The sequence below is a fragment of the Mesoplodon mirus genome, assembly GCF_964341445.2.
Source record: "Mesoplodon mirus genome assembly, chromosome: 3".
Taxonomy (NCBI): Eukaryota; Metazoa; Chordata; class Mammalia; order Artiodactyla; family Ziphiidae; genus Mesoplodon; species Mesoplodon mirus.
Genome location: NC_138978.1, coordinates 144,589,333 through 144,604,430, shown reverse-complemented (window position 1 = coordinate 144,604,430; position 15,098 = coordinate 144,589,333). Strand labels below are relative to the sequence as shown.

The 15,098-nt window shown below is 33.8% G+C and overlaps 1 protein-coding gene across 6 annotated transcripts in view; it reads left to right on the top strand.

The window, feature by feature from the left end:
- The window catches only part of RCOR3 (REST corepressor 3), a 50,727-nt gene extending 35,937 nt beyond the window's left edge, over positions 1-14,790 (top strand). For 3 of the 6 annotated variants that reach the window (XM_082616004.1, XM_082616003.1, XM_082616007.1), the window contains 3 exons: positions 2,725-2,782; positions 11,309-11,550; positions 12,010-14,790. In XM_082616004.1, coding sequence (XP_082472130.1) covers positions 2,725-2,782; positions 11,309-11,550; positions 12,010-12,354 — 645 coding nt within the window. In that variant the 3' untranslated portion in view covers positions 12,355-14,790. Of the gene's footprint in view, positions 1-2,724; positions 2,783-10,943; positions 11,077-11,308; positions 11,551-12,009 lie in introns of those variants that run through there. The other 3 variants (XM_082616006.1, XM_082616005.1, XR_014293562.1) reach the window with 2 other exon arrangements.
- The last annotated feature ends 308 nt before the right edge of the window (positions 14,791-15,098 follow it).

The following is a 15,098-nucleotide window of genomic DNA, read 5'->3' as shown; positions in this document are numbered from 1 at the left end:
GCTTAAAGTCTTATTCTGCTCATAATCCTACCCTTCTCCCCTTGCTCCTTACCCCCCACCCCCACCCCCCGCCCAGCACAATTGCTTATTAAACCTAGTATGAACTCATCAACCTTGGTTTTTATGGCACTTCCAAAAGTGGTCCTTACCGTATTTTGGTTTAATTAAGTATCACCAACCTTCCAGGCTTATTTATCACTTCTTCCTGGCAAAAATCCTCTTGTTCCCTGTCATGGTATGCCTTCTCCTCATTTTTGCCTTTCAGAAACTTCTCCTATTCTTAAACCCATCTCAGACTCCAGTCCCTTCAACTTTCCTTTTTCCCTATTCTAATCATTTTGACTTTTCCCTCTCATCTTTGAATCCCCAGTATACTCTGTACTTTTTAATTTTAATAATAGTTATTCGTCTTCATCCCATCTCCTGATATGCTTGTAAACTGAAAATAAGTCTTCGTTGTGCTTGTTATTTCTCTTTCACCTTTTGTTCCCTTTTCACTAATGACACCTTTTCCTCCAGTTTATGCCTTTCAGGTTTAACAAACATCGATTGATCAATTTCTGCTGCTAAGGCACTGTGCTAGATGTCCTACATATATCCTAACTTTAATCCTAAGAACAACTTGCAATGTAGTATTACAAGAGATCCTCAGTATCCAAATGTTCATTAATCTAAGGGATACATGGAGAAGCAAAAGTTGCCAAATAAGAAAATATTCACTAATGAATTGAGCACCTATAAAATTAGGCTCTACTCACCAATTCTCCCTAATTAGCTCTAGCTGTTATCCTTCCCATCCATCACAGCAACATCCTTCTCTGTTACTCTCTTGCTAATACAATGCAAATACAAAATGAAATTGTAAGCCTTGCAAAAGATGTGAAACTTCATGAAGTCTATGAAAGTACATGAGAATGAGTTTAATCGCTTGCAAAATTGTTGACAAACAGGTACCTAGCAGAATTAACAGTGGAAAAAAAGAGGATGGTGACTGAGACAAGCACTTTAAAAAAGAATAATTTGAGTAACAAAGAATTAAGAGGGGTTACGAAGAATTAAGAGAAATTTGCTGAAGTCTTCAAAACAAAAATGGCCTATATGCTATGCTCATGTTGTAAACTGCAAAGCTAGAGAATGTTATACCATTGTATAGTCAGAAGAGGTATGCCAAAAAATAAAATTAAAGCATGTAAGTGGAATCAGTGACTATTTTTTAATGAACTAATTTGCCTAAGTTTTAGTTTCATATTTCAGATCGAGTTACAATCAACCCTTTATTTTTTAACCATTTACTCTGAAATATTTGGACCTGTTTTCAATAGGTTCCAGTACCAATTATCCTTGGGTACCAAGGGCCTCTTCTGTCTACCTGTCACAGCCACGGTAGCATCAGATTGCCTGGGTATTAACTCAAATATTAGCTCCTACTTCATTCTTGTTACTCCTCTTGGGGGATTAATTGCTAGTTTTTCCTCTGTCATCTCCTTTTTCTTTTCACTTTTTTAGCCTTGGTTCACCCTTATTACTGCTTCTGTATGTCCTATTTCCCCTCTTTCTCTTTGCCTGTTTACTGTTATTCCTTTACCTTATCACCAGTATCCTAATCTGGAGGCTTATCCAGGCTTTGCCTGGCCTGCCTTGCTATCCCTTTATAATCTCATCATCTGGAATTCAGTGCTTTGTGTTTTAGGTTTTTTCCTCCTTTACTATAGGTGTGTTTTTTTTACTTTTTTCTTTCTTCTCTCCTAATTTTTTTTTGAATTTTTGTTTCATTCTTTCTTCCAAATGCTTGCTTATACCTCTTCACTCATGGTGAGAAAGTTGGTGTTACCCAGAACTGCTGTGTACTGTGGAAACTCTTATTGCTAAGACTACAAGTGAGATAAGACCTAAACACCCCTTCTCAGAGGAAGCCTTTGTTACTGTTTTGCCCAGCATGTGCATGTATTACATTGGCCACTTTATCTGGGCAGTTTCTACTGCAAACCTCTGTAGGCTGGTATACTTATTTCTGTCCCTCCATCTACTGCTGAAGGTTCTTGATTACTCAGCAGTGGGTATACACTAGTGAAATTTGGTTAGGTGTTTAATTGATATTGTAATGCTGCCATAGTAAAAATCTTAAACATAGAAATTTGTTAAACAAAAATACTGGAAAGAATGTAGGAGGTCTTGGGGGGAAAATTTATTCTTATAGTGGGTCACTCTGCTTTAGAAATTTAAAGAAGTATTTTAGGGCATAGGCCTGATCTACAGTTTTATGGTAATTTATGCAACACTGTTTTTGATGGAGTAAGGATAGGTTTAATCTAAATATGAAGAGAAGAAATTTTAGAGAGAGTCACAGATCCTTCTCTGAAGAAAACAAAGTCTCTTAAATGTTTAAAACTAGGCTAAAATTAACATCTGCAACGTATGATAGGAACATTGTAGTTGGAAAATGGGCGATTAATAGATTTTCTCAGTTTTGATATCTCTGCCTAGAGTATAAGTGCAAATGTTGTTCATTCTCCCAAAATGGTACATTTCCCTTTCATTATCTTTTTGTGTTGGTAAAAGGTAATTCAGAATATATTTTTTAATTCTTATAAAAATGAAATCCTCATAAATCAGAGTTTTAGTAATCTCTTGTCTGTGATTTGGTGAAAAGTTTAAAAAAATAAGCACTTTGGAAAAATGTCTGTCTTCATATCCTCATTAGGAAACTTCTCTTTAATTTTGTAGTCAAATCAGAAAATTAATGCCCGTTGGACCACAGAGGAGCAGCTTCTAGCAGTGCAAGGTATATTAAAGATAAGCAGTTACTGTTGCTAATAATTATTTAACTTGTCATGAAAGGTGACTACCATAGTTCTTCCCTTCCTTTAGAAATGGATCAAGAAAAGGGTCTGTGTTCACCACAAAGTCCTGGTGACCATGAATTCTGTTTTGTACTTGTGGATGTGACATACTGAACCTGTGTGCATTTTGGGTCCTGAACAGCATGTAATGCATTCTCAGCACTAAATAAATGATGGTGATGACAAGCTTGAACAAGTCATGGTCTCTCCATGCCTCTGCTTCAGTATTCCTGCAGTTGGGTTCATTCTTACTGTATCAGTCAATAACTCATTATTTAAAGCATAAACTAATTTATGTTTCTGGTTTCCCTGATTACTCTGTATTTGATAAATGTCAGGTACTAAAACTATTAATGATATGCTTTACTTTCAGTGTACCATAACTTACTTAAGAGATATGCCACTGAATGCTTCAAAACCTGACTTTAAATATATCTATTTATACAAAAGAGAGACTTAAGATATATGTATATACACATACAATTTTAAATGCACTATTTATAAGAATGCTTTGTTGAATTGTATGGCAGAAAACTTTTTGTAATATGAATACCCATGGGCAAATTGGAAGCACTATAAACTTGGATTTTCTTGTATTTGAATTACTTAAAGAAGGGCATATTGTATGTTTTAATTCAGTGTTGTAGATTTTTTTCCCTTTCAAGATGAACTATCTGCAGGACTGATTGTGTGATTTAAGTTTGGTTTACAATTTGTTTCTTCCTGGCTGAGCCCTCTGTATTGAGTACTGATAGCTTAAGAGAGTTGGGCCCCAGTGAAACATATATCTTTAAAAATAGTTCCAAGTATTCAAACATAGAGAAAATATTTAACTCAAAAATGTTGTGCAAGTATCATTCGGCTATGAGAATAATGTAGTTAAAAATTGATTAATAGATGACTCTGCAGTTTGAATTAGAGTAAGAATTACTCACCCAGTGTGATTTGAAAATGTCACAGGAGGGTGCCAACAGGATAATGTCAGCCTTCCCTTTGGTATGCAGTCATTTCATAAATAGAAATACTTGATTCGATGGAGGCAGGGTGCTGGATGTGCATTGAGCACATCTGTAATTGTAGAATTAAGTTTCTGAGTGAGTCAGAACAAAGTTTAATTAGTTTATAATGTTCAATAATAGCTGGTTTAAAACTAAAAACTGACAATTTAAATTTTTGATTAAAAATTAGTATTTTCAATGGCTGTCTCATATTTATTTAGAATTATGTCTTATGGCTCTAACATAGTTATTTGAGTAGGCATTGGTTTCACTGATGTAAAGCCGGTTTCCCTTCATCAGAGTAGCCTATAGAATTTAACCCCGTCTTCCAGTATTTCATTGCTTAAAGGTTAGTATACTAATCCTGTACTCTTCATAAAAGAAATTATCCCAGTGAAATGGTTTTTTTAAGAGAATCGGCTAGGAAGTCTGGGTTAATCTTTCTCTATATGTACAGAATCAGGATTTGATATTGTTCTACAGTACTCCTTTAAGTGGTAGGATCCCTTGAATCTTATGGCTGGGTTGGATATTATGAAAAGCTGCATTCAAGAGAAGGACAACGGAAAGATTTACATATGGAGTTGAGCTATATATGTGGACATTATTTCAGCTTATAAATATTACAAGAATGGAGTATTTATAGAAATAATCAAACATTTCCTTTCTCCTGAGGGACATTCAGTGTCATATTTTTATGAACGTTTTAAAAGTAATCCTTAAATAAATTATACTAATGGAGCAATTTGTATGGAAAGATTCATGTTCTTAGGATTTTGAAAGCACTCTCTTAGTATGTTAATGTCTTTGTTTTTATTTAAATATTTATTTTGACTCTGTGGGGGAAATTTTTATTTTCACTTTGAGCTTTTAGGTTTTTTTGGTTTCGTTTTGGGGTTTTTTTTGTTTGTTTTTGTTTTTGTTATATAAAATAAAACAAAGCTAAGCTATTTGTGTCCAAAATAGTTATTTTAGGGAGAATTAAAAAGTACCATCTTTGCTTCATGTGCCCATGTATTTATATAATACTCAAAAGTGTGTCTTATAAACAGTATAATCGTATAGTAATGTCACCTGTACCTGAGTCTCAGTGTGGTTAAGGTACATAATTGCACTTTTTATTTTAACATGTGTAATCCAGAAGTACTTATCTTAGCAGGTAATTGTTTTTGGTTTTTTCTTCTTCTTTTTAATCTTTATTTATGATAAGCCTTTATATGATATTATTCTTCTGGCCACTTCAGTTTCAAATCATTTATGTTTTGATATTAACATGTTTTAATTTATATAGAACTTTCTATTCAAGACATTTTACATATAGATTCTGATTTGACATTCATTTGTTAAATGCTTTATTTTATCTTGCTCGTAGTTGACCATTACAGTGACCTAGAGAGAGAAATGTTGACTCTAGTGTCACTAGTGAGATTTATAACTCTACTATTAAATAAACTTTTTGTTGTAATTCTGAAAACCAAATAAGTATATTAAGATCATTTCCTAGGGCTTAAATATATATTTCCCACTTCCGTCTGCTCATATTGTTGTTAACTAAGTACTAGCCATTTAAATTGTAAATAAATATTATTTTAACAACAAATATTTAATTAAATAAATAAATAAGCCATTTCCACTTCTTTCTCCCTTATTTGGAAGGGGGGGAAAATCATGCTCAGACCAGATAGGAATGTCTGCTTTTACTTGTGTAATCTATCACTTTATTATGTTGATTTTAGTTCTAACTATGTTATAACTTCAGTAGCATTCTTCGAGAGTCCCCAAGTGGGATATTATAAATGCTGCTTTAATTTAATCCTCTTAAAATACTTACCAAGAATGGTATTTATACAATTTCTGTAATCTGTTTCAGCTTTGAGTATCTAAATTTTCTATTATAACAAATTAGTTAACAGTAAGACCAGTTATAGTCTTCACATATTTGTGTTAATGGTGAAATACCCCTGTTTGTAGCTTATGTCATATATATAAATATTTTTTTCTAATCTATGGTGCTTTTAGAAATTATCCTAAAATCAGTCTTGATATTCATATGATAAACATTCCCTATTAAGCAAGAATAAAGAAAAGAATTAGATTCTAGGTGTATTTTTTTCATATTAAATGGAACAATTATTATCTGTTTTCAAAAAGTAACAATACATTTAAATGATAGTGCAAAACATCTGCTCTTTAAAGTGTATAGGAGCAGAAGCATGGTATACAATGTTTGACATTTTAATTTTATGTCTCCTCTTAAATGTATTCATTTCATAGTCATTAGTGGTAAAAAACTACAAAACAAAAACAAACAAAAAATATACTTCCCAACTACAATATTTGTGCTATATTAGGATAAACAACAAAAAAAATTTCTAATTTTATCAAGGCATCAGCTTTAATTTTGTTTTTTTTTATATTACTTGCCTTCTCATATAAAACAGGAAATGACAGAACTGTGTTCAAGTGAGTTATGCTTACAGTTAAATTTTATCTTCTCTCCCTATAGTTTATACATTCATTCCTTTTTAGGAGCAATGAAGTTGCAAGTCTAGAAACTGTCTTCTTTCTAATTTTATCTCCTACTTTAAAAAAAGCTAGAATGGTCCCTAAAGTAGGGGGGGGGGAAGAGATTTGGCTATTGATTAAGGCATAAGGATTGTAACGATCCTTACATGATCCTCAGTACATGAATGATCAAAAGGAGGTGGAGATAGATTCATACTTTTCCATCTAAAAGTTATCTGTTTGCATTAGAAAGTTTCTTCTGTTATAACTGATATCACCAGAATGGAGGCCCAAAAGTATAACTGTCAACCCTCTGATGCACTTGCTTCAGATAATTAATGATTCAAAATTCCCAGCATTTTTAGGATGGAATTTAACTTGTAGCAAGAAGACGGGAAGCTTCAGAAGAGAAAGGCTAGACACTGGAAAGAGAATATATGACTTTGACTTTTAGCCACTGCCCAGATGCACCAATCACTGTCCTACTGCTGTTGATATCTTTTTTACCTTCTTTACTAGGAATTCTTGACAAGATTTACAGGAGGTGAAAAGAAATGCATGTTCCTGAATGGTTTGAGTTTAAAATTAACCTCTTACTGATAGGAAAGAACCATATCCTTGGAGTTTCTAGATGTCACTGTGTTCTTACTTCAAAAATAGATTTTTGAAAAATTAATATTTCCCAATTATACTAAGTACCTGCTCACCTTAAGACATTTGTGCAAGAAGCAGGAAAAAAGTATCCCCCAAATTTTCATTACCTATATCTAGAAGTAGCTTGTCACGGTAATGTTGGCTTTGGTTTTTTTTTGGAGTCCAAAATAAGATTTTAAAAATAGCTTTTTAAATGTACCAAAAGCAGATTTATGATATCCTTTCTGTCAAAGTAAAAAAACGTCTAAATACCATGTCCAGAGTTGGGAAACACCATATTACAAATGCTCCTGAACTTACTATTTTACTACCCGAAGCTCTAAAAATACGAATTGTTTTTTGGTTGGGTAATATAGAACACTGGTTGGAAAATAAAATAATGATAACACAATATCCTAATGAGTTATATTTTTATCTTAATTCCCAAACAAAACTTTAAAAGTATATATTATAAAGATTATACGGTTTCATCTGCCAGTGTAGAAGCCATGTTGTTTCACTGTAACTTTGAAATGAAATTTAGAAATTTTACTGAAAACAATTTTTTCCTCTCCCTGGGAAATATTTAATTTCCCTCTTCCGGGGTTCTCTCAAGTTTTTTCCCACTCACCTTTGAAAACTGACCTCTTGCCCTAAAGGTCACAAATTTAATTTAAAACAGTGGTTCAGATAGGACCTAAGCCTTTTATATCTTTAGGAGGAGTGAGAGAGATTTAATTTTTTTTTTGTTTTGTTTTGTTTTAGAGAGATTTAAAAAGTATTCTACATTTATTTGTTATTTCATAATGAGATAATGAGTGATTAGATGATTTAACTTGTTTACTTTTTGATACCTTTAGTGAATTGTCAATCATAAGTGATAGAGATAGTATTTCACATAAGGAAATAGAGTTACTAATTAGGAATAGTTGTGCTATCTTATTGTCTTACAGTATTACTTTATTGATTCAGCCTATGATATGGGATATAATTCAGACCATAAAAATCTGTTTATTGAAGAAATCCATGAGAAGTTGATCCTTCATTAGAATACAAATTTGGGTTTTCAAGGTCATTAATATTAGCATTCCCATTTTATGTGTTTTTTGTGCCTAGAATTTTTATCAAGGTGAACATTTTTTAAAGCATAGCAAAATTCTCATACCTGCAGTATTTAATGATGAAAATGAAGGAGAAATTTCAAGTTTTGTAGTAAGAACTTCCTAAGTCATACTAGCACCAATTCTTATGAGGGATATAATATGAGATATGATGGACCTCATTTTTTATAAACTGTGGAAAAAGAATGGACCACCCTTTCCCCAGGTACAAGTTGTAACAAAGTAGCTCTGATATCATAGGTTGTTAAAGATGGTTGCTCAGCATCGCTGCCTTGCTAGGCTGACCTCCAGAAGCCTAGCTGGGGATTCATCGGAAGAAGTCAGTCCCATTAAGTCTTCAGTTGGTGTTTCACTAGAGTTTGACTAGTTATCAGCCATAGTACAGAGCTTAAGAATTCCACCTTCTAGCCAAAATGTGCAACGTCACTGGGAATGTGAAAGTGATAAAGAAGTCAGCCATATGTGACTCCTGTAGCTTGGGAAGAATAATAGAATGAAGCCCTATGGAGAAGAAAAATCAGTCGTATTTCCTGAGCACTTCCTCTGTACTCTGCGTTGTAGTAATGCTGGTGGTACTTTGTATTCCATAGGGTAGTACTTTCCAACCTTTTTCACATCATGGCACACAGAGAAAATTATGAAAATTTTCATAACACACTGAGGCAGATACATGAGGCTGTTGTTTGTCCAGAGGAGACTGCCAAGGAGCTCTAGCTCTTCCACACCCGGCCCAGCTATCCTGCAGGTTAAAGACATTAATATCTGGACCCACTTATTCTTAGGACATGGTTGAGATCCTTAGCCAGACTACAGAAGTCTACAGTGTGGTCTGAGCCTTAAGACTTTGCAAAGTAGTTGATACGAGACTAGCATACACAAGTTAATGATAAACTTACCTAGGTGACTCAGAACCTAGGTGACCTGAAGAAAATCCAAAGTGTCTGGGTAAACTAAAGTTCCTATAGGAAGTAGTTTTGGTTTGGGGGCATGCAATTCTGGAAATGCAACAATATTAGTGACAAGGCGAAGTCTATTGAGCAAGAGAAAATAAAGTGGAAGACCAAAAAAAAAAAAAAAAAAAAAGAGTCAGAAGAAGAGGGGACATTTATATAGTGGAGTTAGACTTGGGGACAGCGTAGTGGTAGGTTTTAGAGTATATTTTGCTAAACAAATGGGTGTTCGGAGGGTTGTAATATTGTCAGACTTGGAGTCAAGAGTTACTCTTAATGTGACTTCTTGCTAAGAATATAGCAGATCTAATCCTAGATTTATTTAAGGTTTTCATTTCTAAACTCATGTATTCAGTAGCATTGGACATTTCTAGAATGTAAATTAAATATCCCTTATGAAAATTAGTACACTGGTAGAATACTGTGTGTGGTTTCCAATTAGTATTTGTCTTTCAGTGCAGTCATCTCAGGTTGAGTTGCTGTTTTCCAAAGTACAAGTAGTAGAGAAGTACTTGAGTATGCAGCAGTAATTCTTCATATGAAATGACCTTGGGTTCTTATTGCCAGATAAACCCTTGGTGGAACCTAGTCACCATTAGAATTTATACTCAGTTATGAAGTTCAAACTGGAAATCAGCTCATGGATTTAAGAGAATATAAATTCATTTATATTGTAAATGAATATAAAATAAAATACTATAAGCAATGTTTAAGTATCATTATTACTTTGTTGTCATGCATATGTCTTTCCCTTTGAGAATAGAGCAAATGAGCATAGTTTATAAACCCAAAACTCTGTATTAACAATGGGATATGGTTATAGCTTAATAACGTCAGGTCTCCTACCCAAAATGCTCTAAGAGAAAGGAACTCCCCATAGAGTCAAGCCTAGCAAGTTGAATGTAGCAAGAGATACTTACTCCCAAGTTTTCAAAAAAAAATAAGCACGGAATTTAAGAGCAGGAGTTATATCATGCTGGTGCTTTAGGTAATAGGTGTATCACCCAAATAGCTATCAGTAAGAATATGTCTAGCATTTCTGCTGGGGTATTAATATGTCCTTATATTATTCTCTTATGTGTGATTGTATACATGTTAAATTTATCTAAATTCCTGTATTTCTGGCTGCTTAGGTTAAACTACAGACTTTAATACCATAGACATCAATATTTTTTTTCTCCTTTCTCATCTCTAATTAATGAGTTACTGTTTTCTGGTATTTTAAAAAGCAGTTATCAAATTGTAAAATAAAAATTTTGACAGCTTTTATATTTTGAGCTAAGTGCATCTCTTTCTAGAATGAGTCAGTGAATATCTTTTAGAATTCCCTTAAGAGCAAATTATTGTCCATCTGAGTATATAAACTCACTTTAAACGCTGTAGCATAATTGACTATCTCAAGTTCATAAATCAAATATTATCCTTCATTTAATAAAATTTCCATAATTTTATGGAAGTTAGGTTTTTTAATAACTGAATGTACAATCCTTCTTAAATTTAAGGTAGTGATGATAAGCACAAGTATCTACAAGTAGTCACTATTATACCCTAATTCTTTAGGCTACAGAGCATATCTAGGAATCCTTCATATACAGTCCTTAGAACTGTTAGATGAGTTAAAATCCAACAAACTCTGAAAAATAGTTTCCCCTTTTTTTGGTCCATCAGATTGTGATGATTCTCCTGCTTTTTGTATTTAAATTCTTATCTCATTTCTCTTCATTGGTACCTGGTAAGGTAGGCAAGTGATTATGTTGAAGTTAGTGTTAAGACCAAAATTACAATGCTTTTCTTAATGGGGGAACCCTAAGACTACTCACTCAGTCCATTGAGGGGATAAAAGAGATGGTTCGTTCCCATCCAGTTTTGTTTACAAACGGTGTTGCTCAAATTTAGGTGACTGGCTACTAGGGAAATAAATGAATGTGGAATTGAGGATGGAACAAAGAATTCAATGCTTTACAATAAATGGACTGTATTTGAGAGTTCAAGAGAGGATTGGAGAAAATAACTGAGTATGTAAAAAATGGTAAGTTTCTGATTGTTCAGTTGAAGGCAAGTGGCTGGCTCGATGAAATGACATAATTGATAGTTTTCATCTGTGACCCTGATATCTTAGCCTCTATCTCAGAATTGAGAAATGCACAGAGTTTATCAGAAAGGATTTTCATTGCTGGTATCTTGTGTGTGTGCATGATGTATAGTACACACAGCTCTCCTTATTGATCCTTCACAGGTGTATTATTTACTTTGCCTTCCAGGTGTCCGCAAATATGGTAAAGATTTTCAAGCTATTGCAGATGTAATTGGCAACAAGACTGTTGGCCAAGTGAAGAACTTCTTTGTAAACTACAGGCGTCGGTTTAACTTAGAGGAGGTATTGCAGGAGTGGGAAGCAGAACAAGGAACCCAGGCTTCTAATGGTGATGCTTCTACTTTAGGGGAGGAGACAAAAAGTGCTTCTAATGTGCCATCAGGGAAGAGCACTGATGAAGAAGAGGAGGTGTGTTTGTGTATGGAATTTGAGCTAATATGAGTTGAGGAATCACCATTTTGTGTGGTGTTCTATAAGGTTAATTTGTCAGAGGACTAGCTAAATGAGCATGAAAGGTTGACAATACACTTACTCAGTGGTGCATCTCTCGTGACTCTTAAGTCATATTGACATGCTAAGTTCTGATCCTAGAAGAATGGAGAGTGTATTGTTCTTTCATAGTCTTATTTTTATTTCCAGTGTTAAGCTGTTTACTAATAAAGATGCCTGTTTGGTAGCTTCGTTGCTTTTTCGGTTTTTGGTTTTTTGTTTTGTTTTGTTTAAAATAAAAGAAGCTTGTGCTTCCAAAAAACACTGGTGTTATGTTTTTGTTTTGTTTTGTTTTTCCTGTGACAGCCCAAACTATATTGTATTAAATTCATTAGGAACTGTCATCTCATACGTGTATTTTTGTTTCTTCACCTCTAGGCACAGACCCCACAGGCTCCTCGGACTCTGGGTCCATCACCTCCTGCCCCATCATCCACTCCAACACCAACAGCCCCCATTGCCACTCTGAACCAGCCTCCACCACTTCTTCGTCCAACACTGCCTGCTGCCCCTGCTCTTCACCGGCAGCCTCCTCCACTCCAGCAGCAGGCTCGGTTCATCCAGCCCCGGCCAACTTTAAATCAGCCTCCACCACCTCTCATTCGCCCTGCTAATTCTATGCCACCCCGTCTAAACCCAAGACCAGTGTTGTCCACAGTTGGTGGTCAGCAGCCACCATCACTTATCGGAATTCAGACAGATTCACAGTCCTCACTGCACTAAGATTAAAGTGGACAGAGCTGCAGTAACTTTTCACCCCATCATTATACCAGTGCTCACCTGACTGATGCAAAAGAAGAAAGAATAATCCTTCCTAGACACTGAGGCTGCGAACTAGTTCTGTGGCAGTGGGCTAGCATAAGTAGATGCCTAAGAAATTTTTTAGTTCACGCAACTGAAATGTTATACAACAGAAAGCCTATAGTTAGCCTCCTTTCTAGAGTATACATTCAGTGACATAATCTCATTAAAGGAAAAGAGATTAAGTATTCTGTATACCGAGGGTTTTTGTTTTGTTTTTACTGTATTTATTTTATTGAGAATCTTTATATTCCTGCCTCTTCATAGTCAAGGCTCTTAGTACAGGAATATTGACTTAGGAATTGTGAAAACTCCTTAAGTTTCATAAGTTAAGGATGTTCAACTTCTTCTCTTTTTTCTTTAATTTAATTTTTAACATTTTCCTATGTTAGGAGTGCAAGAATAGATAGCCTGCATTTCAGATTTTGACATATGTTCATTTAATGCATATTTAAGAAATTATAGCTGCATATCCCTTTTTTCAAAAACTCTTGCTTTTTTTTCTAAAGGAATTTAAATATATTCCTTTAAAAGAAAGCAATTTAATCAATTGCAAAGCAATTATATGAACCCACAAAGAATGTACTGAACCTGCTAACTCTTTAACACACAGTTTAGGGTCCTATTGCAAAGTCCTTGCTTAAAGGTCATTGACTCGCCATCTTGCAGTAGTAAGAGGATCGGAATAATCATTTTACATATAAATGAGGATTTAATCTGTTAAAGTACAGTGTCTTTAAGTTCCTTGAAAATGGAGTTAATTTTGATTTTTTTTTTAATCTTTCTAAATGCTATCTGCTTTTAACTAGTAGTTGCCTACATTGGGGACTTTAGAAGAGAATTATATTTTGTCAGTTATGTGGAGATAGTGGTTATGGAAGCATTTATTTACAGTACCCTTTTTGTGTTTAGGTTCTGAACTTTAAATTGCCGTCAGACTTATTAATATGGTCTGTATTTAATATAAAGTATGTTTTCTTGATAAACTCTATTGTACTATTTGGGTGCATTTGTGTATTCCTTGCAGCTGACCTGTACTTCTGGGTTTGGTTTAGGGTTAAATCATCAACATTATTTCATAAAATAAATTTAAGAATTTGTTCTGTGTTATCCAAAGATGTATCAGTATATTGTCACAATTGTGCTGTTAATTTAAAATGCTGAGACCCCTTTTATAAAGAAACAAAAAATTTCAAGTCTTCTTAGTTCAACACATAATCATTAAGCACCTACAAAGAATATTTTACAAGTGATAGTATTTCAACAATGTATTACTAATATTTTTGATACAATGATTTCATATTGGAATCATGACCTGTGCAAAGGGACAGATCTCTTAGATTGCTATACTAGTGGAACTTAAGCTAAATGTTTGCACATTCACATTCTCACATTTAGAACTGTTTCACGAAATGGTCAACATCAAAGGCCCTAGTTTATATTTCGAGATGTCATATATTCCCCAAATATTGGGTAGTCCCTACCTTTGGCTCTAAAATGTTAACGAGCTATTGACTTAAATCCATTGATTAGTTTTAATTTTGAAGTTTAGACCACTTCTTTCCATAAGGACCTTAAGTTCTGGCATAATCTAAAACTTTTTCCAGGATGTGTTCTTTCTCTCTCATTGGATCACCTTATGATTTAAAATTCCTAATATTCAAGAATTTATACTTATTTTTACTTTAATAGCCATGGGGACAGTTATATATCTTAAAGGAAAATATCTAAAGCATTTAAAAAAGTATTTAGATTGTCTTGCATATGTGCATACTATACAGCTTCTATTGTCTTGTCTCTTGTCAGTAGACCTTCAGTATACAGTGTGTGGGATATGTGAGTCAAGTTGGTCAGCACCAGCATCTGTCCAGCTGTTAAGTATATTGTGATTCATTTAAAATCCATTCTATCCCAACCATGGGCAAAGGTGCTGTATCTGAGGGATGTGCTGTAATTTGATTTACGTACACTAGAGCACACAGTAGAAAAATCTTAGCTTCATTAGTAATATGACACATGTATATAGTGAGATGTCTTTATTGTGTGCTTTGCATATTTTGTAAATATTTTGCACGTCATTATTTTTCTTTTTTGTTTAAGCAGTGTTTGGCCTGGAAGAGTGATATGCTTGCTGCTTAATCAAAGGATTAAAGAGTTAAAGATGTGTATGTCTTCTATTTTTATATAATTTCATGTTGTATGAGAAATTTAAGACCTCTTCACTGTGAAATTCTAAATACTGATTTTTATATAAAAAAAAGCAAAAACCTGAAAATCTTTTAATGACCATTTCATTAATTTCAAGTTTATCAGTTAAAAAAAAATCTACACCCAAGTATTTTTTTTCATTACGTAACTAAAAATAAATCACGCTGTTGATACATCTGGTGATATTAATAAAAATTATTTTTCTATATGATTTAATTCCAGTGTAATACGATGGAGGTAAAAGTAGGTTATGATCAAACTTTTTCTTAATAATCTTATAATAAAGTGAGTAAAATATAATGTAAAATAAAGGTGAAAGAACGTCAAATTCTGTCTTAATATAGGCCTGCATTCTTTTTAGGAATAGATGTAGAGAACAAGCCAAAAAAACCTGGCAGTCATGATTTTCAACTATACTAAGAATGTTGCAAATACTTTGGTTAAAGTACCAAGTTTAG